Source organism: Oreochromis niloticus, linkage group LG6 (assembly GCF_001858045.2).
Source record: "Oreochromis niloticus isolate F11D_XX linkage group LG6, O_niloticus_UMD_NMBU, whole genome shotgun sequence".
Classification (NCBI taxonomy): domain Eukaryota; kingdom Metazoa; phylum Chordata; class Actinopteri; order Cichliformes; family Cichlidae; genus Oreochromis; species Oreochromis niloticus.
In genome coordinates, this window is record NC_031971.2 from 36,578,766 (window position 1) to 36,602,565 (window position 23,800).

Genomic DNA, 23,800 nt, shown 5'->3' on the forward strand with positions numbered 1-23,800 from the left:
TGCCGGTTCGAGCCCCTGCTCAGACAGTCTGTTGTGTCCTTGGGCAAGACACTTCACCTGTTGCCCACTGGTGGTGGTCAGAAGGCCCGGTGTTGCCAGTGTCCGGCAGCCTCACCTCTGTCAGTGCGCCCCAGGGCGGCTGTGGCTACAATGTAGTGTGTGGATGACTGAACGTGTGAAGTGCTTTGGCGTCCTTAGGGACTAAGTAAAGCGCTATACAAATACAGGCCATTTACCATTTAATACTATCGATGAGGTCCTGAAAGTTACATTTAAATAATAGCTTGCCGTTCTGGGAATATTGATATCGAAGTACTTAAAGTGACTAGTGGCCATGTTAAAGGGCAAGCAGGAGATAAAACCAGAGTCAAGACCCCCAAACTTTGATTCTTTGGGTCAGGAATTAATATGCCGGTAGAGGAGGCAAGTTTATGTTTGGTCCATTGGGCTTGGACATCTTTTAATTGTCTGGCAAGTAATTTATGGGGTTTATCTCCTAATTCAAAGTTAATAATATCGCTTCCGACTTGGATGCCAAATGTGCTTGGAATGTGATTAGTTTTAGAACAGAACTAAAGATATCCTCAGTATTAGTTTGGAGAAGTGACTCCTTTAATGTTGATAATTCTGACTCAATTTGGGACAGACGATTTAATCTGGATCTACAAGCAGGGAAGGTGAGTGACAGCTGCATGCTGAATCATGGAACTTTCTTCTTTTCCTACATTTTAGCGTGTGCAAGTCTTAGTGATAACCAGTGTCAGGAGCAGACATGGGCAGTAACGCAAGACAAGTAACACATTACTGTAATCCAATTACGTTTTTCAAGTAACAAGTAAAGTAAGGGATTACTATTGCAAAAAAGTAATTGGATTACTACTACTTTCCCATAAGCATGCTGCGTTACTGCATTACTAAACCGTGATTTTGTTTGTCAGTGTCTCGTGACCATGGCGTAAGCGCGTGCGACGTCTGTGGTAACAGACAGTGCAGATCAACAAATATGGAGTGTGGGAGAGAGTATGACCATGTAGCGTTTAATGTGTGGAAGTACTGACCATACTTTGAGCCTGATTCCGTAAAAAGTGACAAAAACATTAGCATCCACTGTACACTCTACTTGGGAGGAAAACTTCTTTCTACAGCGAAAAATTTAACTGCAAATGTGAGCAAACACATAGCATGCTGCCACAGGAATGTGAAATTCCTCGAGAAACCCCTGGATCCCCCTGGGCAAATCTCCGACTGCTCCACTTCTTCTAAACAGGTGAAAATAGATTTAAGAGCAACAGGACGTAGTGCCGCTGACTCTTTGATTTTATTTATTTTTTGCTGTGTTTTACTTGCATCTATTTGAAAGAGTGAGTGTAAACATAAAAAATTATTTTATTTTATATGCTGGAATATGCAGAAAATAGGTTTAAATCTTAAATAAATTTCTTCAAGTCAAAGACCGTCCATCCATCCTTCTTCTTCCGCTAATCTTCTTCTGGGGCCAGGTTGTGGGGACCAGCAGCCTAAATAGAGAAGCCCAGACCTCCCTGTCCCCAGACGCCTCCTCCAGCTTGTACGGGGGAACACCAAGGCATTCCCAGGCAAGCCAAGAGATAAAATCTCTCCAGCGTGTCCTGGGCCTGCCCCAGGGCCTCCTCCTGGTGGGACATGCCCAGAATACCTCACCCAGGAGGTGCCCAGGAGGTATCCTATTCCGGCTGAGGAACATGGCCTCCAATTTGGAGGTGCTGATTCTTGTTCCCACCGCTTCACACTCGGCAACAGAGGCGCATCATCCGCGAAAAGCAGAGATGAGTTTCTGAGACCACCCAAGTGAAAGCCTTCCACCACTTGGCTATGCCTAAAAATCCTGTCCATAAAGGACACCTGAGGGACACAATCAAATGCTTTTTCCTGTACACCGTACACTGGTTGGGCAAAACTCCCATGCACCCCCAATTATCTTTGAGAGGATAAAGAGCTGATAAAGTTTTGACTCAACAGTTTCAGTATTAACAGAAAAGACAGGGCGTTCCCTTAAGATGACTGTCATGGGCCTTTTTACTTTTAACTCTGAATGCTATTAGCACTTCATTGCAATAATGTAATGTATACTTTATTAATCCCCATAGGGAAATTAGTCCTCTGCATTTAACCCATTCACTCAGTGAAGCAGTGGGCATCCACCAGTCCAGCGCCAGGGGAGCACTGTGTAGGGACAGTACCTTGCTCAGGGGTACCTCAGGGTAGCCGTTCAGTGGATTCGAACCCCTGACCTCCCGATCATGGGGCGACCACTGCCCTGGATGATAAACTGTGAATGACTACATACTTACTGCTAAATAGTGTCATATGCAAGTCATCAATAGGGATTTGCTGGAGAATCTCATGCTCAAAGCACTGATAGATGTAAATCTGAAAAGTCCTTTTTCTATTATCAAGACACAAACCAGTGCAGTGTTTTCCAATAAACCTGCACCGAAACCAGTGCAGTGTTAACAGTAGAAAAGACAGCAGACTTCATTCACTTTTATTGCTTACTGAATAGAAATAACAATGGTTCTGTACACTTAACAGCAAAAATGTATGCAAACAATATTGTGAAGTGAAAGAAATTTACAGAGGAAGTGGTACCAACCTTTAAAAGAGTGACGCATTTTTTTAAAAATGTGAGCTGTTTTATATAGTGCACAGCTTAAATTCAGTTCATTTTAATTTTATTTATATAGTGCCAAATCATAACAGCTGCCTCAAAACAAAACACATGCACAACGCCCTTACAGACAAAAGAACGCATTAGTCTGGAATCTGAATCAGATGTCAATTTACCGAAGGTTGCTTCCTTATCAGGAAATGCGTTTGAGACATGGAAGTGGTTTCAGCAGTTTTATTGTAGAAGGACATATAGTTAAAACCTTAATATGCAACATATGATGATGTTTTTAATACCGTCACACATAAAAGCATTTTATTAGAAAATTGATAAGATCTCCTGCAAAATGAAGCTTCCTCATTCAAGTAAATGAGTCAGGCATGAGTCTCAGTGTGAAGTATTTAAATATGTGAGAGATAAACTAAAACAGACAGTTTGGTTAATGTGGTGTGGGAACAAGGCGTCGTCTGTGGTCACTGAATCATGTTACAAGTATGTGTGCTAAGTTTTCTAGATGTCACAATGAGATAGCTACTTCTGTTTTTTTTTTTTGTTTGTTTTTTACTGTTCAGTTACCTTTCAGTGTTTACTGGTTTCAGTATTAGTTTTACTTTTTATTGTTTTTATTTAGTTTTATAATATAGTGAACATTTGTCTGGTGCAAAAAAGTTATTACCGGCAACACATTGCGATATCTACAAGATGACGGCCTTTACAATCATAATTTGCACCAAACTGATCACAATTAAAACTAAGAACATTTCTTGTGTGTTTTATTCCTGTTATTTATATAGTTATCAAGTTTAATGAGTAAATTTAATGAGAAACACACAGAGGTCATTAGTGGAGACAATAATGGAGTTGATATCCAATTAGAATCATCTCTATTCAAAAATGGGCTAAGCTCATTTAAACCCACAACTGATGTGGTCTGATACGTCTCAAAGTCCCTGCACACTACAGCACATTAAGAAATATGTAAGATTGGATGTAGATCAAATTTAAGAGATCCTTGTGCTTGTGTCTGCAACAGTAGGTGCAGGTGACATATGGTGATCAGAAAAAACAAACTAAACCCTGATAAACACTGATGATGATAAGTACTGGGACAATGATCAGGAAATGGTGAGTGTAGTGTAGTCTGCGGCTCTGCTGTAGAGGAGAGGTGGTGCAGTGGGATCAGGGGGCAGTGCGAGTGTGGCTGGCAGGAGAATTGGATCCAAGCTAATCATGCTCTCCCTATATCAGTGATGCTGGGACCTGGAGCCACAGGTGTGCTGAGCTGCAAAAAGCAACGGTGAAGAAACAATGTGATTATAGAGGAGCTGAACCAGCAGGAATCTGACATAAGACATGCTTGACTCAAATGCCCTAACTTTTAATTGTCAATTAAATATACATTTTAACAATAAATGTAATTTGGACATGTTAATAATGACTGCTCATATAGTAACCACAGAAAATGTTCTTCAGCTGCATGTTTGATTTGGTAGAGTTTTACAACATTTGCCATTGCTGATGCAACCCACAATAAATTTGTGTGTCCTCCGAGGATCAAATGAAGGAGGTTGCTTAGTTATTGTGACGGAGTTACACCGTCCCGGCCCGCAGACTTGCGGGGTGAGAGGTATATTTTGAGCGGCACAGAGGGTGGCCAACATATTTTTTTTTTGCTTACCTTTAATAAAGCTGGTCGCGTAGACTCTCCGTGATTTTGCAAGCCGATGGTATGGTATAGTGGGTTTGCGCGCTTGGAAAGGTCACGTGAACTGCATTATTTTTGTTTGTGTTTTCTTTGTTATTGTGAAACACTGTAGGCTGCCTGGAAGTACCTGAGGCCTTGGAAACTTGGAAACCAAGCAACGACCGCTTGAGGAGGTACACCAGAGAGATAGAAGGCAGGAGAATAAACCAGCTGTTCTCCACAGAAAGGGTCTCCAGTATGAAGAGTTGGACAGCACCAGGCCCTGACATGGTTCACGCCTACTGGCTGAAGAAGCTGACTGCACTCCTGTTACGTTCCCCTGAGGGGTCTAGGCGGCGAGGAGGAAGTAACAAAACGTTTCCGGGTCAGAAAAAGGAGTCAAGGAGGCAAAGCGGTTAAATTAAATAATTTTATTAAGGTAGCTCAACTAAAAGAGACGGACAAGCCGCTATCACCATTTAAGGAAAACAAACAAAACTCAAGCGTTGGTCAATAAAGGAAAAAGTAAGTCAAAAAGAGAGAGCTGCTCACTAGCTGCTCACTAGCTGCGACCAAGCTGCTCACTAGCTGCGACCGAGCTAATGGCACACTGGCCCAGAGCTCACCTTTCCCTGGGCTTAAATACTTTTAATTACTGACGAGAGTCAGCTGCACAAAAGAAAAAAGGTGGCAGCTAAGGCAGGAGAGATGGTCAGACACGCCCACACAGACAACTTCAGGAGGCAGCCCTGCTAGGGCCGTAACACCCCCTCCCATAAATACAAACCCGTGGTTTGTCACATTATGATTATGATAACCAAAACAACCCAGGTCCAGAACCGTTTCATAACCAAATTGCAGGCTTTCCACCTACCAAACCCCATAGCAACGGTTAGGCATTTCCTGTGGAAGCTGCCAATCCCATCTCAGTGGGTTCACAACATTGACAGAGAGTGGCCCCAGACCCTCGAAACAGTGTCCCATGTGATAGCCAGGGCTTCGAACCATCACATGTGAAGAACCCAGCAGGCAGCTAGCAGGCTTTACTGAAACACAGACATGTTTGTTAGCAAGGGGTGCAGGTCTGAGTGGTGGTTTTATACAAGATCTGTCTCCCTGCAAGTCATTTTGAGGACCTGAGAAATGGTCAACCAGCGGCAGCTCAGGGTTAGTTGACCCCTTACACTGACCACAGGAGCCCCTTAAGCAACTATGCCCCAAGTGTGGTCCTTTGATGGGCCTGACAACCTTGTCAGTTTGAGAACCACGACTGACTGTTTTCAAATCAGGCCTTCCTCCCTTTGGATGCGCTTTCCGCTTAAGTGCCAGTTTCACACAATCAGCAACCACATGGCCAGGCTTGTGACAGAAGAAACACAGTTTTGCTTTTGAACTTGAAACCACCACTTTTTCAGCCTTTCTAGCTGGCTCACTCCTAGCTCTCCAAGATGTATTATGGTGAGAAAGGATGTCACATTCTACAACATTTGTTTTATGAGTTAGGGTAAACTCATCTGCCAGTGTGGCAGCCTGCTGTAAAGTGATGGCCCTTTGTTCACTTAAATAAAGGGCAATACACTCAGGCACCACGTTCTTGAAATCCTTCACCAGCACAAGCTCACGTAACAACCCCATATTGTTAACCTGGCTTGCAGAACACCACCTATCAAAGAGCTTTGCCTTCTCCCTTGCGAAGTCAAGGTAGGACTGACCCTGTGCCAACTCCAAACCTTGAAAATGCTGCCTATAGGCTTCAGGTACAAGTTGATAGGCCTGGAGGACAGCACTTTTAATCTTTTCATAAGCTAGGCAGTCATCCCTAGACAGACTGGAACAAGCTTCCTGAGCCTTACCTGTGAATTTACACAGCAACATCACCCCCCACACGTCTTGAGGCCACTGCAGTGCAGTTGCTACGCGTTCGAATACACTGAAAAAGCTTTGAACACTGGATTCACAGAAAACTGGAACCAGGTGGATGTTATTGCCCACAAACGAGCCTCTAGACACCTGTGCACTAATAGTTGTGTCATCCATTTTGGGGGCGGAGAAGGCTCAGCAAACACACCCTAATTAGGACACCACCACACCCCTCTGCCAAATCGATCAGACTACCCAACAATTAACCAATTAATGGAAAACTACAAAACTTAACTGACTGTGGCAGGATGAATGTTATCCCTCGGTCCAACCCACTTTCAGCCTGGTGCATTAGGGGGCGCTAGTATAAATAGTGGCCATTTGAGTGTCCCTGGATCGCTTACCTGTGATCTCCTTTTTGGTCACCTGACTTCCCTTTGGTGTTGCCGAGATCATTTGCGGGTTACTCTTCTGAAGCCTCCATCGCGGCTGGTAGGTGTTTACTCATTGTAGTGTGTATATTACCTTACTTGGTGGTAAACGGCTATTGTTTGTAGGTCGTAGCTGTAGAAGCCTCCTCTGAGCCATTCTGCTCACGTTCTATGACACGGCTTACTTGGTACGTAATCAACTTTTGTTACGCTCTCTGCCTTCTATTCTTCTTTTATAGTAATTATTTATAATGCTTTGCAGGAAGTGTGGGCCTGAGTTTTGCGCCAAGCTACGTGAACTGAAGTGCTGCTGTTTTGCTTTGCTTTGCTTTGCTGTGCTTTTACCGTCTGTTCCCGTTGCGAGATTTCTTTTCCTGCTGCTGCCAGCTTTTACTGTGGATGTCGGCGTGGACAGCAGCCATATGCCCGCCGGTTATGGGAGTCAGCTGGCGTGCATATTGATTGACCGTTAACTTGTAGTTGTGCAGACGGCAAGTTGGAGCAATACGGCGATTCCGTTTGCTCCTGATTTTAGAGCTTTATCCAGACTGTATGTTGTTTTACTGTTTTTGATTTGTAGTTTGGATTTTTGTTACGCCACTGGTGGGAGGCCCTTTTTCTAGCTGTAGATCACCAGTGTGGTCCTGCAGTTGGGTTATCCCCCAGCGTTACACATTAGTTTGTTGTGATATATTAAAATTTTCTTTGTTTCTTTTATTCAGATGCGGAGCGCCGACGTGGAGGAGACTTGGGTGCCTTGGTGGTGGGATCCTTTGCGTGTACACACCTGCCTTGTTTAGTTTATTAGTGTGAGTGTGTGATAGTGTGCTGCACTTGTGTCTTGGTGTGTTTTCTTTTAGTTTGTGTGTGGCATCCCTGCCCCTCCACTGGTAAGCCTCAGCTCTGAATACCTTTTTAAGCATATTTGTACATGAATATTTATGATTGTGCTTTTATATGGTGTTTTAAATAATTATTAATTGTTAATTTGTTTATCATTGAACCTCGTCTCTGTACTGAGTATAGCGAACCTAAGTGCCTTTTTGGTGATTCAGTGTTACTTCCAGTATTCTCTGGGTGAAATTCCCAGGGTGGTGTTGTCTTTTTAAAACTGTGAAGAGTATTTACTTTATTTCCACCTCGTGCTGCCACATGACCAACTTACCTCTTACAGCATACACGTTAAACAAACAAAACTTACCCAGTTCCTAAGCACACCAAACTATACCTACCTATCTTCTGGAGCGTGCTGGGCTCGAGGCAACTTGAAAGGCAGAACTTCAGTGACCAGAGCCCTGAATTGCCTACCCCCAACAGGGAACTTATCCCCACCTAGGATTACTCCGAAAATAAAAAAGGCAAAACAACAAAAGAGTGCCCGATGGAAGAACTTAAAAAGCTCAGCTGGACACTCACCTAACTTAACTGGGAAGTTGTGGTACTCAAAAGGTGACAAAGCAAGATAATCAAAAACCAAATCCAACTTGAAACTCCCTTTTCAAATATCCCGGACGAGCCCCCACTTGTTACGTTCCCCTGAGGGGTCTAGGCGGCGAGGAGGAAGTAACAAAAAGTTTCCGGGTCAGAAAAAGGAGTCAAGGAGGCAAAGCTAGGGCCGTAACACTCCACAAATGAACCAACTGCTAGTTGACGAGAGACACCCAGAATGGCTAACCGAAGGCCAGACAGTCCTGATCCTCAAGGACCCCCAGAAGGGACCGGTCCCCTCCAACTACCGACCAATAACCTGCCTCAGCACCACGTGGAAGCTCCTGTCAGGCATCATAGCAGCTAAGATGAACAGGCACATGGGTCAATACATGAGTGGGGCACAGAAAGGGATGGGCAAGAATACCAGAGGCGCAAAACACCAGCTACTGGTAGACCGAGCAGTCAGCTGAGACTGCAAGACCAGACTGACCAACTTGTGCACTGCCTGGATTGAAGAAGGCCTATGACTCAATGCCCCACAGCTGGATACTGGAATGCCTAGAATTGTACAAGATCAACAGGACCCTAAGAGCCCTCATCAGGAACTCAATGGGGATGTGGCGTACAACACTGGAGGCCAACTCCAAGCACAAGTCACCATCAAGTGCGGGATCTACCAAGGAGATGTCCCCACTGCTGTTCTGCATAGGCCTGACCCCCCTCGGTGAGATCATTGACAAGACTGGCTACGGATACAGACTACGGAATGGAGCAGTTGTCAGCCACCTCCTGTACATGGATGACATCAAGCTGTATGCCAAGAGTGAATGAGACATCGATTCACTGATCCACACTACCAGGATATACAGCAATGACATCGGAATGTCATTCGGACTGGAGAAGTGTAGTCGGATGGTAACAAAGAGAGGGAAGGTAGTCAGAACTGAGGGGATCGAACTACCAGAAGGCAACATTGCAGACATAGAGGACAGTTACAAGTACCTGGGGATCCCGCAGGCGAATAGGAACCATGAAGAGGCCGCTAGGAAAGCTGCAACCACCAAGTACCTGCAGAGGGTCAGGCAAGTCCTGAGGAGTCAGCTGAACGGTAAGAACAAGATCCGGGCTATCAACACCTACGCCCTACCTGTGATCAGGTACCCTGCTGGGGTAATAGGCTGGCCAAAGGAGGAGATAGAAGCCACTAACATCAAGACAAGAAAGCTCGTTACCATGCATGGAGGGTTTCACCCCAAGTCCAGCATCCTGAGGCTGTACGCTAAGTGGAAGGAAGGAGGACGGGGACTGGTGAGTGTCAGCACCACAGTCCAGGATGAGACAAGGAACATCCATGAATACATCACGAAGCTGGCCCCAACTGACAGCGTGCTCAGTGAATACCTCAGGCAGCAGAAACCCAAGAAAGAGGAGGAAGGCAAGGAACCATCATGGAAGGACAGACCCCTGCACGGTATGTACCACTGGCAGATAGCAGAGGTGGCTGATACCCAGAAATCCTACCAGTGGCTGGACAAAGCTGGACTGAAAGACAGCACGGAGGCACTAATCATGGCAGCACAAGAACAAGCTCTGAGTACAAGATCCATAGAGGCTGGGGTCTATCACACCAGGCAAGACCCCAGGTGCAGGCTGTGTAAAGATGCCCCAGAGACAATCCAGCACGTAACAGCAGGGTGCAAGATGCTAGCAGGAATGCCATAACCAAGTGGCCGGCATAGTGTACAGGAACATCTGTGCCGAGTATAACCTGGAAGTCCCGAGGTCAAAATGGGAGATGCCACCAAGGGTGATGGAGAATGACCGAGCTAAGATCCTGTGGGACTTCCAGATACACACGGACAAAATGGTGGTGGTAGACCATAGTGGTGGTAGACAAACAGAAGAAGACGGCCGTAGTGATCGAAGTAGCGGTTCCGAATGATAGCAACATCAGGAAAAAGGAACACGAGAAGCTCGAGAAATACCAAGGGCTCAGAGAAGAGCTCGAGAGGATGTGGAGGGTGAAGGTAACGGTGGTCCCAGTGGTAATTGGAGCACTAGGTGCAGTGACTCCCAAGCTAGGCGAGTGGCTCCAGCGGATCCTGGGAACAACATCGGAGATCTCTGTCCAGAAGACCGTAGTCCTAGGAACAGCTAAGATACTGCGCAGGACCCTCAAGCTCCCAGGCCTCTGGTAGAGGACCCGAGCTTGAAGGATTGACCGCCCACAGGGGCGAGCGGGGAATTTTTATATATATATGTATTGTAGGAATACAGCTGGAAATAAGCTGAGGAAAAAAGAGTGTTTTGGGAAAAGAAATAATAAACAGATGATTATTATGCCTAGTGGGAGGGGCAATGGGGTATAAAAGGAGGCCGTCAGGGCCTACCTGGGCATTCTGTGAGATGTTACAGGGAGGGTAACATATAGACTGGCTCAGCTGCTTGTGTTTTGTATATAGATTTTTGTTTTATTTTGAATTAAGTCAGTTGTTTATTTTCTTTGTTAATATTCTTTTGTGCACCTGGGAGGCCGGCAGAATAAACTATACACACTGAACGCTTCCTGACTATGCCTGCATTTGTTCAGGAGAAGTTTAAGAGAGGACCCCGCGACAGTTATATTCTACCGCTGTCATGTACAACATGCCTGACATGTTTGAAAATTAATATTGACCTGCTATTTTGTCTCCTTTATTTTAATTATATGCTACTTGGTAATGTACATCAAAGTAACATTATTTTATGCTTGGACATCTTTTACACCTCATGACATCTCTCCTGCACTGAGTTGCTTCTCACCTTCACCTTAAATCCTCACTTGCCTAACTGCTGTGTGTGCTGTGTGTGCATAGGGCAACTGAAACTGAAGACAATGCGAAAAACAGCCACAGACTTAAAAAACAATAGGCTCAAGATGTCAAAGATATCACTGCAAGTTGGCCCAGGGTTTAATCAAATGAGGTGTGAAGGAAGTAAAAGTAATACATTTTTATTGCAGATGTTCTTAAATGTTAAGTTAAGTATGGTAATGAGAGTTACTCATTTTTATGGTTTTGGTTGTCCACAGTCTGAATTCCCGACTCCTCCATTGAGTCAGGAATTCAAATAAGCTGTGAAATGCCTTCCTTCTTTCACCGTTGATAAAGCATATCATAATTTGTTTGACACTTATTGTACACATTACAAGTGTTTCTTTGAGGGGATATGAAAGCAACAACCGCTGTCGGGACCTGCAAGGCAACCATGAATGGCATGTCTGCTACAGAAATCAATCATTGCTTGTCAGTCAAGGCTTTGAGTGTTGTCAGGCGTCCTAGCTGTACTGACTCAATAATAAAGCACTGTAACTTAAAGAAGTAGAAGCTTTCTATTCCAAGTTTCAGGCATGAATTTAGTGAGCAGTATACGGAGGTCATTGGTGGAAGTAGTAATGTCTATAAACGTCGGCTTAGCTCATTGAAAAAAAAAAAAGCCTGATGTGGTCAGTACAGCTTAAAACTCCGGCACACATAACTGCCATTAGATCATTGTGCCAGGGATGGACTGACGCCAGAAATTTCATGCTTTACCTCTCCAAAGTGTGTCATAAAGTTCATCCTTACGCATATCTTAGTCATGTTGCTATAGACTCGGGCTTCTAGGGGACTTTCATTGATGTATTAGCATCAGTTTCTTCTGCATTCACCACTTTTTGCCATATGCCACTACTTCATGCCATTAACTTGTATCTAAAATCTGCCATAGTTTGTGTTGTTTTTTCTCCTTTTTTTCGGGTTGTTGTTCATGGTCTCTATTTTCTGGTCTTCCCTCATCCCTCAAACCTGGCTACCCCTTGTAACAGTTGCTGTTGTAATGCAGTATATCACCACATGGCAGCGTCTCCTGTCTCATCACTCGTGTGTCACCCCCTTTTTGTTCTTCTTCGCACTCTCCTTGTAATGGATTGTTCCGTGTGCACGCGGACTAGTGTGCTCTCGGGTAATGTGTGGTAGAGGTTTATTTTGATATTTTAAATAAATGAGTACTTGTGGAAAGTTAGAAGCTGTTGCTCATTCGCTATCCACCTGCACACCTCCGCGGCTGGCTTCATCTCCACCGCACGTTACACCCTCCCTTAGCTCTCTTCCTGTTAAAAGGGTTTTCTTCTTTCCTTCTGTCATCAAGTGTCATCAGGAATCATCCAATCATTGGGCTTCTTTCTCTCTATTATAGTGTATGCAGTTTTTACCTTATAATATTAAAAAATGGCTTGAGATGACTCTTGTATGAACAGCTTTTATGACTTCAGCTGAACTGAATTTTAAACCGCAGGTTGCTTCATATATTAAGTCTAAACATGTGACCTGTCTTTGGAGATCCATTGTGGTCATATTAAAAAAAGAGATAGTGGCACTTCACATGAACTCCTTCTGTAATTTCCATTCATGTTTTTTAAAAAAATCGGTCCTGGGTGAGGGACCAGACAAAGAGCGATTCACAAGACCCCTATGAGTGTACAATCAAGGGAACAGTTCACCCCTCCAGGATAGGGTTACTGGGGCCCTGCCCAGGAGCCAGGCACAAGGAGGGTGCCCGAGGGCGAGCGTCTGGTGGCCGGGCCTTAGTTTATGGAGCCCAGCCAGGAACAGCCTGAAAAAGCGACATGGGCCCATCCTCCTTTAGGATGATAGTGGCAGTTTACATGAGCTTCCTTCCATGCATGTTTTTAAAAAATAAGCCAGAATACTTTACCTTTTATGCCAGTGTAGCCGGTCTGGCCTTAAACTCTGATTGCCGTTAGTTCTCTGCATTGTGTTGTGCGAATGACCAGAGGAGTCAGCTCTCACTTTGCCAGCTGGGCGGATTTATTCTCCCATAACTCTCCTCAGCGGGGCCTCTAGGCGACTGTTTAAAATAAAAACAAAACAGTACAGCGACTTCACTTTACTGGACTTCTGCATGAACACCTCTCCTCAGCGGGGCCTCTAGGTGACTGAGGAAAATAGCGCGCAGCTACAGGAAGTGACTTTGCGGGAAGTCAAAGGTCACACAAACAAAATAAAAGCTCCCAAAATATAAATACAGAAAATAAATATATATAAATAAACACATATACATAACCAATACTGACAAAGCAAAATAACACTGCAGGATGGATCTTTGGTAAAATATAAATTATTTTTTAATACACCCGTTACACCAGCAGGGAAAATCTAATTTTTCTGATCAATTTGCCTTCCAAAGTTTGTACAAATAGATGTCCATATATGATATACAGAATGCGTCATGTCATTTACTCGAAATGTAGTTGTGATGGAGCAGTCCCATTGTTAAATCTATATGTTTTACACCATAAAGCAAATACTTTCTTTTACTCAAAACAAAGTTACTATAACTAAAAACAGCTAAATACAACTAAAGCTGAAAAGAAAAATTAAATGGTATTAGGCCTGGTTGTATAAAGCACTTTTCTGCTCTACCTAAGCACAGTAGGCTCTGAGTAAAATGGTTGCTTTTTTGTCAGAATAGATAGCACAGAAAAACAACAGTTGGCCCAAGTTTTAATTAGATGAGAAAATAAAAGTCACACATTTTTATTGCGCATGTTCTGAAGTGTAGAATTTGGGAGATTAGCAATCAGGTCAACAACACCTCTACATTAATACTATTAAATAGGTCAGATAAAAGAAGCTGTAATGTCACAACCCAGCTCAAAGGATGTGACAAGTAAGTGGGAGACCACACACAGGCTTTTAAAGGCTCTAAGATATTTTAATGAAATAAAATAAAGAAAGCCAAACACAGATGAAATGGTACAACAGCCATAACTGGACATAACCAAGGGAGCATAATGAGCCACAGACGGGAAGCTGGAGGTTCAGTCAAAGTGGCTTTATAATGCACTGGGACTGGCCTTCTTGGGTGTGCCACATCTATAATTGGGTCAGCTCCACCTACTGGACTGGCTGTCAGCACCTCTGCCGGATTGGTTTTGCATCACCGACATCAATATCATGCTCAAAGTTCTTTTGGATTTGAACAAAGATGAATAGATTTTAATTAATGCACACAATTCTGCATGTTTGTCAATAGGCAAGTTACCCAACAGCACATGGATTGCCATGATTTATACATTGCGAAGCCCAAACAACCTTTGATTAAGTGGCTGGCACAACACAGAAGAGCTAACTTGTGAGGCCAGGACTCTGCAGTCTATTCACACCTACAGGCCAGTGGACACTTTCAATGTTGGGGATGTACACATCATAATATAATATAATATAATATAATATAATATAATATAATATAATATAATACCTTTATTACATTGGGGAACAAAATAGTTGCAAAGTGCTCAGAAGTAGTGCAAAGAAAAGACTTGGTCTGAATAGGGTCTGTATGTGAGTGGCCTGAGTGATGGGGGTTACTCAGACCATGGCTCAGATTGGTTAGGTGAGTGGGCAGGGGTGGGCTGTGGAGGGATAGTGTTTGTTAACAGTCTCGATGACCCAGGGGAATAAGCTATTTGAGGTGCCGACCAGAAGGATGCTGGTCAAAAAGGTGGTGGATGGGGTGCAAGGGGTCACCTGTGTTGGCCCTGTTTTTCCTGAGACAAGAGGATCTGGCCGTGGTCTCCAAGGGTGGCAGAGGGCAGCCAATGGTTTTTTGGCAGGTGTTAATTACCCTCTGTGCAGTCTTCCTGTTCTCAGTAGTGGCCCCTGCGTAGCAAACACCCAGGCAGTAGGAGAACACGCTCTCCACTGAGGAGCAGCAGAAGGCCAGCAGCAGCTTCCGGTCCAGGTTAGTTTTCCTCGAGACATGGAGGAAGTGTAGATGCTGCTGGACCTTCTTTACCAGGGCATTGATGTTGTGGGTCTAGGTGAGATCAAAGAGAGGTGGATGCCCAGAAACCAGATTCTGCCTGTCATCGGCATACTTGACGATGATGTTGGTTGGGTGGGTTGGTGTGCAGTCATATGTGTACAATACATACAGTAGGGCAGGGGTAGGCAACTCCGGGCCTCGAGTGCCGGTGTCCTGCAGGTTTTAGATGTGTCCTTGATTCAACACAGCTGATTCAAATTACTAAATTACCTCCTCAATATGTCTTGAAGTTTTCCAGAGGTCTGATAATGAATTAATCATTTGATTAAGGTGTGTTGACCCAGGGTGATATGTAAAACCTGCAGGACACCGGCCCTCGAGGCCTGGAGTTGCCTACCCCTGCAGTAGGGGGTTGAGAACACAGCCCTGCTGGGATCCGGTTCTGAATGACAGTTGGGGGTGGGGGGTGGGGGGATCGGACTGACTGAGGCCGTGAGGAAATCTTTGATCCAGAGGCAGGTGGCAGGGAGGGATTTGAAGGTGGCGAAGATGTCTGAGTTCAAGGTGTTGAATGCTGAGCTGTAGACACGAAGAGAATCGCCACATTGCTCTTCCTGTTCTCCAGATGGATCAGTGTTCTGTGAAGGGTTATGGTGATGGCATCCTCTGTAAGCAAACTGGTGGGGGTCAAGGGAGCGGGGTAGACAATCTCTGATGTGCTGAGAGACTATCCGCTTGACACACTTAATGACTACAGACATGAGGCCTATAGGTGAGTAGTCACTGAGGCTGTCAATACCAGTCTTTTGGGGGATGGGAATGATGGTGGAGGCCTTCAGACAGGTGGGAACGGTGGCATGAGGCACTCTCAGTCTCCTCCTCCTTGCTATAGACGTGGGCTTCAAGGGACTTCCACTGATTTATTAGCATCAATTTCTTCTGCATTCACCACTTTTTGCTCATAATGTGTGTATATGAGACTACTTCATGTCATTAGCTTGTATCTAAACTTTGCCATAGTTTGTGTGAATTTTTTCCCATTTGGTATGGTTTTTTTTTTTTTAAATTATTTTTAAATCTCCAGCAGGGGAAATCTAATTTTGTTTATGCAGTTGGCAATCATCACTTTGTGTTGCAAAGTTTGCACAAACAGTATTTAGCCTTGAAATATGGTTTTATGGAGCAGTCACATTATTAATTTTATATATTTAACATTTTAATAAAGAAATACCTTTTTGGTACTTTAACTGAAGACAGTTAAGAAAATTAATCAAATTATTTTCAATTCATTGACTCACCCTTGCAATGGATATCCCATAATTGAGAAACAAGATCAGCAGAAAGTCCAATTTATGTCTACAGCACCATCCTCTGGGCATCCATTAAAATAAGAAGATGATACTGTGTGATCATGTGATCATCATACTGTGTGTGAGGCAGGAAGGAAGTAAAATTCACACATTGTTTTTTTGGATGTTCTTAAGTTTATATTTGGGAGATTAGCGATCAGGTCTCCACCCCTACATTAAAACTATAAAATAGGTCAGAAGCTGCTGGTCAGAGCCTGCAGTCAACAGTGAAGGTGAGACTGCTAAGTCCTGCCTTGCATTATTTTTTAAGTTGGGCACATTCTTATTTTAGTGCACATGTTCTGATTCTTTATTTGTCCTTGATGTTATTAATATTGATTTGGGATACTCTCGTATTCGTTGTTTCTCCTGTCGCTGCCAATGACTGATAATAAGTCACTTTTGTGACTTCTGTAATGCGAATGTGAACCTGTGAAGTCTGACAATCAGTGCTTTAGTATACTGATTAATCTTTGTTTATCTCCATCATTTTTTTCTTCTCTGCTTGTTTGACTCTTTCATACAGATGGCAAAGCTGTGGCACGTCCTGCTCCTGTGTTGGGCATGGAGTCCCTTGTGCCTTCCATCCAGTGTGAGCTTCATTGGTACACCAGAGGAGTGTGAAAAGGCTCACTTTGTCCCTGGTTACAACTTGGGTGGTGAAGGCTTTGACATTGTGACGATGGAGAGAAAAGGTGCCTATGTGATCGACACTGAAACATGGAAGATTGGAAATGGCACTTGTAAGATGTACCAGAACAGCTACATGAATGGAGAGAAGCAGAAGGTCCCTGCTGCTGTGGTGGACTGGAGAACCCTGCCCAAATGCAATCTGAAAGTCTCCAGCACGGTCTATGATTCGGTTGAAAGTCTTGTCAATGATTCTACAGCAACAGTGTTCAACAACTGGAAAGCTGACCTTAATTTCCCTTCGACAAAGCCTGGGGTTGCATTAGGAGGTTCCCGCGCCAAAGCATCTACTTTTGGCATCAATAAGTCAAAACAAGACCGTTACACCTTCTTTCACCATTTTGCCAACTGTCAATACTATAGGTGAGTGTTTGGATGAATATTTGTCTTCCTGTTTTATATGTTTGATTCACTGAGATTTTTTTGTCTTTCTTTTAAATATTTAGTTTAGAGCACGTGTGTGAAACAGATTTTAGTAAATAGGTCATATATAGCCTAATTAAATATTAAGTGAGTCTGAATAGTAAACCACTGTTTAATATGTCACATAATCGTTCCCTTCTCTTTTACATAGAAAAAAGGTTTTTTTGCACATAAAAACATTCTGAAAATGTTTAAATTAACATTTTGGACAACCACTGTCATTATCTATATTTAGGATCTTGGAACACAATGGTTGTTGTTTCTCTTACATTTAACACTTTGTAAATGTAGGCAGTGTGGCCTGACACTTTCTGCTATAGGAATCTTTGCATGGGGTCGTGTGATGCTGCATTTATTGCTTCTAGGGTGGACTATTTTACGTAATTATTATCACACTGTCCTAAAAACTCTCCAAAAAGCTTTCGGATGATCCAAAATGCTGCAACAAGAGTACTGACGGGGGCTAGAAAGAGAAAGCACATTTCTCTTGTAGTGGCTTCTCTTCACTGTCTACCTGATAAATCCAGAATAGAATTTAAAATCCTTCCCCTCACATAGTGCACTTCATAGTACCGTATCACCCCAGTAGAGCACTTTGCTCTCAGACTGCAGGTTATTTCTGAATCCTAGGATCTTTAAAAGTAGAATGGGATGCAAAATCTTCAGCTTTCAGGCCCCTCTTTTGTGGAATCAGCTCCCAGCTTGGATTCGGGAGATAGACAGCCTCAATATGTTAAGATTAGGCTTAAAACTTCATTTTTGATAAAGCATATAATTAGGGCTGGACCAGGTGACCCTGAATCCTCCCTTAGTTACTCTGCAATAGGCATAGACTGCTGGGGGATTCCCATGATGCAGTGAGTGTTTCTTCTTCACTCACTGTGTTTATACATCTCACTGCATTTTATCATTTATTATTATTCGTCTCTGGCTCTCTTCCACAGCATGTCTTTTGTCCTTTCTTTCTCTCTTCACCACCAACCACTCATGGCAGATGGCCCCGCCCCTCCCTGAGCCTGGTTCTGCCGGAGATTTTTTCCTGTTAAAAGGGTTTTTTCCTTCCCACGGTCACCAAATGCTTGCTCAAAGGGGTTTCTTTGATTGTTGGGTTTTTCTCTGATATGTTTTCTAGTGTTTTCTGGCAGTCAAAAGGTTTACTTAAAGAAAAATACCATCAATAAAGCACACTGTGATGAGTGTTCATTACTTTTCTGGTTTTTGTGTTCCACAGTTACAGACTGGCAACAAATCTTCACTTGAGTTATGAATTCAGGTCCGCTGTGGATTCCCTTCCTCCTTGCAACGTTCATAATGTGGAAGCATATAATAATGTGATTGACACATATGGCACACATTACATCACACAAGTGTATCTTGGAGGGGATATAAAAGCAATCACTGCTGTCAGGACCTGCAAGGCAACCATGAATGACCTGTCAGCTGCAGAAATCAATGATTGTTTGTCAGTCGAGGCTTTGAGTGGTGTCAAGCATCCCAACAGTATTAACTCATTGATAAAGCACTGTAACTTAAAGAAGAAGAAGCTATCTATCCCAAGTTTCAGTGGTGAATTTAGTGAGCGACACACAGAGGTCATTGGTGGAACTAGTAACAGAGCTGATATCCTTTTTCAAGTGAAAGACCCTTCTGTCTATAAAAACTGGCTTAGCTCACTGAAGAAAACACCTGATGTGGTCAAGTACAGCTTAAAGCCCCTTCACACCTTACTGGCAATAAATCATCCAGCTAGGGATGGACTGAAGAGAGGAATAGAGGACTACATTCAGAAAAATGCAATGTTGAAACAGTGTTCAGAAACCTGTAAGATTGGGCACAGATTGAATGTTAGAGATCCTTGTGCTTGTGTCTGCAACAATAGCAAGAATATTAAGGCAAATTGCTGTCCTGCTTGGAAAGGTCTTGCAACATTAAAGGTGTTCAGTCTTTATGCAGAGGGTCTGTATGGTGACTGGCGGTCTCAGACAGATGGTTCAGTGGAGGTGACATATGGTGACCAGAAAATGCGCACTGTTATCATACCTAATAATGACAATCCCAGATGGCGAGAAACATTTGAATTTGGAACCATCACCATCAAAATGAAAAACAAACTTAGATTTGCTGTGTATGACGAGGACAGTTACTGGAACAGTGATCTGTTAGGCGAGTGTTCATTTGATCTGCGAGCAGGGAAGGTGAGCGACAGCTGCATGCTGAATCATGGGACTTTCTACTTTTCCTATGAAGTGGAGTGTGCACCAAATCTTGGTGGGTACTCGTGTCAGGAGTACATCCCTTCTCCCATGAGCTCCTCTTTGGCCGACGTTTTCTACTCCAGAAACGGAGTCCTTCTTGGAACGTCAGGGGAGAAGTATGGCCAGTCAGTCAGTGTAAGAGCAGCTGTTGATGTGAAATCACTTGATGACTAAATAACAATCTGATTTTATGCTGAATATCTTTTGCTTGTACTGTATAGCATTTTTCTTGCAAAATTAAAAAATTATGTGTTTTCGAGAACGTAGAATTGGTAAAATTATAATCTGTAATTTCTAATCTTTATAGTATGTAATTTTTTTTTCTTGCCTGTTCCAAATACTCGCAATAAAGCATCTGCAAAGACAACACGTGTCTTACTTTGTAATATTCAGAATGTGTCACTTTATGGATGTGGTGAAACTTGGCAATGAACACTTTTATCTTAACTTTTGATGTGTTAAAGTCTGTCATGTATTTGAACCAGTGCACCTCTAAATTCAACTCTTCCTAATTATTGAAGTACACATGAATAATTGGACAACTTTAACAGCAACAATTGTATCATTAATGACATCTGAAGGAAATGCATATTGAAGAGAGGTCTCACAAAGGAAATGAAGCCTGAAATAAACATATTTGAACCCACGAGGGTGTGCTGAAGTATGAGCTCATTTCCCCTTGTCTACTATTTATTTACACAATACTTACTTGCAGGAAAAGTCCCTGCAAGAGTTTAGACAAAAACCCAACACTCTTCTATGCGCAGTACTTGGTGACAATGAAGAGTGAATAAGTCCATTTCAGCATGGAGAGAAACACTAACTTCTATTGTGCACCCCTGAAATTAACCCCAAGGGGATTTTGCCTCTTCCTAATTATTGAAGTACACATGAATTATATAAATAACCTATAAATAACATACTATATCAAGACGACATTTAAACAAATGTACGTATCAAGCAGAGATGTCCGAGAGTAAATTTAACCTGAAGTAAAGAGAACACATTTGGATCCAAGAGGGTGGGTAATGTTTTAAAAGGAAATAAAAGGTCGAAAGAAGCGTTTCTTGTCATGTGTACAAAGAAAAGCATTTCTCTGTGCAATGAAAATCAATGAATTCAAAATCCTGCTCCTCACATACAAGGTCTTAAATAATCAGGCCCCATCCTATCTTAATGACCTTGTAGTACCATATCACCCTATTAGAGCACTTCGGGCTTACTTGTTGTTCCTAGAGTATTTCAAAGTAGGATGGGAAGGAGAGCCTTCAGTTTTCAGGCCCCTCTTCTGTGGAACCAGCTTCCAGCTTGGATTTGGGAGACAGACACTATCTCTACTTTTAAGATTAGGCTTAAAACTTTCCTTTTTGCTAAAGCACCTTCGAGGGCAGAAGTGTGAACAGTCCGTGTTGGGGGTGTGTGGTGTCTTTGAGGATGGAGGCAGCTCTCTTCTGGATTCTGCTATGGTAGATGCTCTGCAGAGAGGGCAGTGAGGTCCTGGTGATCTTCTCTGCAGTTGTTATCACTCTCTGCAGGCGTTTCCATAGCATTAGTGCTGCCGTACCGTGCAGTGATGCAGCTGGTCAGTGTGCTCTCCACAATGCAGCTGTAGAACCTGCTGAGGATCTTGGCCGACATACCAAATTTCCTCAGCCTCCTCAGGAAATACAGCCACTGCTGAGAAGTATAAACTTATTTCACTAAAACTATTATTTATTTACATAGTGCCAACTTACAGATAAAGTCCCTGCAAGATTATAGAGAAAACGCCTATGAGCAGCACTTGGTGACAGTGGAGAGTGAATAAGTCCATTTCAGCATGGGGAGAGCTCCAGCAGAACAAGAGTCAGGGACGTGTTCTAGTGAGGAAAAGCTAAGAGAAAGAAAAGATGAAAATAGAAAAATGACACACAGCAAATGTGACAAACCACAAACAATATAGCTACAGAGATAAAGGCATGGCGAGAAAAGCACCAGAGGGGGTGGAGGGGTGAATAGCGCCTTACACCTCACACCAAAAAGGTCCGGGGCTAAAATCCACAAACTGGGTGGGGCCTTTCTGTGTGGAGTTTGCATATTCTCCCTGTGCACAATCACATTTTTGGAAGCTGTCTGCCTTTATAAGCCCTTAAAAACTCACCATCAGAGCTCTGTCACAAATTTGAAACAATATGTATCTGTTTAGTCACACACTTGTTTCAGATAACACACCTGATAAAAACACATTAAACATGTGAAGCTCTCAGCTGCAATAAAGACAAGTGCACACACTTACACATGCAAGATAGATCGATATTAGAGTCATGCATTTTTATGGACTGTTACATCCTCTTAATCATACTGGATTTTCACCTGGTTTTCCATTCAACCCAGTTTAATGCATTGATCAGAATCAGAATCGTGTTTATTGGCCAAGTATATGTGCAGACACATACAAGGAATTTGGTTCCGGTAGATGGTGGCTCTCAAGCACAGCAATGTAAAACACACACACACACACACACACGTGTCTATATATATGTGACCTCTGTGTAGTGTCTTCTCTGGTCTGCATTCACAACAAAAAGGCAATGGTTAGAATGCTCTCTTTTAATGGCGTGGGCAAGCAGCACAAGATCTCGCGGGAATCCTCCATTATTCTGAGGATTACATTTCCACTTGCAGTGCGATCGTATAGTGATAAATTTATACAACCAAAATAGAAAAAGCTCAACACCATTAACATTGCATGTTAAATTTCCGAAATGAAAGGAATACAGAAATATATTTCAAAACTGTACATGAAACAATTTGAAATCCTCTAAACAGTGTGGCACAGTCACATACCTGCATTCACAACAAAAAGGCAATGGTTAGAATGCTCTCTTTTAATGGCGTGGGCAAGCAGCACAAGATCTAAATGGGAAAGCAACAACAGAGTTAGCTAACTATGCTCCCATTTTTTTCCTCTCTTCCCAATAAAGAAATCTCACATAAACGTGCACTCAATTCAACATAAAGACTGGAGAAATGACCCGCAACAAATGATGTATAAACAACAAAAAATAATCGGCTCAGATTGTATTACTTTAACAACCTGCAATATGATTTTTCTTCCCCACGACATTTGCGCATTCCTTACTTCGCGGGAATCCTCCATTATTCTGAGGATTACCCAGAATCCCTTGCCCTTTGTGAATGTTGCAGGGTGACTTTTACAACAATAGGTGGCGCCAATGTCCCATTTAGCGGGACTCTATTTAACTATGTTACATATACATTACACATACATACACAAAGCTGTGTAAACCAACTATAAATAACTAATTTAAACTTATATACATAAAATACAGAAATGAAATGAGGTGGAATGAATACTACAGAATGTACATAAGGTGCAGTTGCAGTCTGGCAGTGGGAGCAGTGTGACAGTTCAACTGTTTAGAAGGGAGATGGCGAGGGGAAAGAAACTGTTCCTGTGTCGGGTGGTCCTGGTCTGCAGGCTTGTTGCAAGTTATCCTGATACAATATTTCACAGTTTTCGTGTTCTTGTTCAGAAATAATGCATTATTTAATAAATATGTTGATTTAAATGTTAAATCCAGAGTTAAATTGAACTCCATCTGACATAAAAAAAAAACAACCAGAGTGCTCTTTTGTTGACCTAGTTTCCAGTTTGGGTTTAAGATTAGGCTTCAAACCATCCTTTGTCATTAAGCTCACCCTCAAACATATCTTAGTCATGTTGCTATAGACTCAGACCTGCTGGAGGACTTCCATTGATCTATTAGCATTAAATTCTTCTCCATTCACCACTTTTTGTCCTGCTGTGTTTACATGCCACTACTGCACGCCATTAACTTGTATCTAAACTTTGCTACAGTTTGTGTTTTCCTTTCTTTTCCATTGGTTGTTTGTGCTTTTCTATTCCCTGGCCTGCACCCATTCATAACAGATCTTCCTGTTAAAAGGATGTAAACACCAGTAAAGCCTCGAGTGCTGCCAGCATTAAAATTTGTAACATCACTTAGCATTGCTTGTCATGTGGTTTATTTACAGTTCTTGTTCCACTGCCCTGTGTTATCCACCTGTTCTCCCGCTCATCCAGGTCCCGGCATAACTGAAATAGAGAGACCACAATTACTGGTTTTCAGCTGCCCTGCCAGCCTTCTTGGCACTGTCCCTCGAGCCTGCAAACCACACCTCCGTCACAAAGGGATTTCTTCTTTCTTACTATCGCCAAG

At 42.9% G+C, this 23,800-nt stretch overlaps 1 protein-coding gene and 2 long non-coding RNA genes across 3 annotated transcripts in view; 2 read left to right on the forward strand and 1 right to left on the reverse strand.

Moving 5' to 3' along the window:
* Positions 1–20,226, forward strand: part of LOC102075668 (perforin-1) — an 87,210-nt gene extending 66,984 nt beyond the window's left edge. The window contains exons 1-3 of the mRNA XM_005470049.3: positions 16,361–16,442; positions 16,736–17,262; positions 18,554–20,226. Coding sequence (XP_005470106.1) covers positions 16,736–17,262; positions 18,554–19,751 — 1,725 coding nt within the window. The 5' untranslated portion in view covers positions 16,361–16,442 and the 3' untranslated portion in view covers positions 19,752–20,226. Of the gene's footprint in view, positions 16,443–16,735; positions 17,263–18,553 lie in introns of the transcript that reaches the window.
* Positions 6,508–7,015, forward strand: LOC102081249 (uncharacterized). The gene is made up of 3 exons (XR_002062517.2): positions 6,508–6,683; positions 6,749–6,810; positions 6,885–7,015. It is a non-coding gene; the product is annotated as an uncharacterized LOC102081249 (long non-coding RNA).
* Positions 20,227–20,837: 611 nt separating the features above from the next.
* Positions 20,838–22,714, reverse strand: LOC112847182 (uncharacterized). The gene is made up of 3 exons (XR_003220576.1): positions 22,654–22,714; positions 22,404–22,472; positions 20,838–21,450 (listed from the first exon to the last, which is right to left on the reverse strand). It is a non-coding gene; the product is annotated as an uncharacterized LOC112847182 (long non-coding RNA).
* Between the last annotated feature and the right edge of the window lie 1,086 nt (positions 22,715–23,800).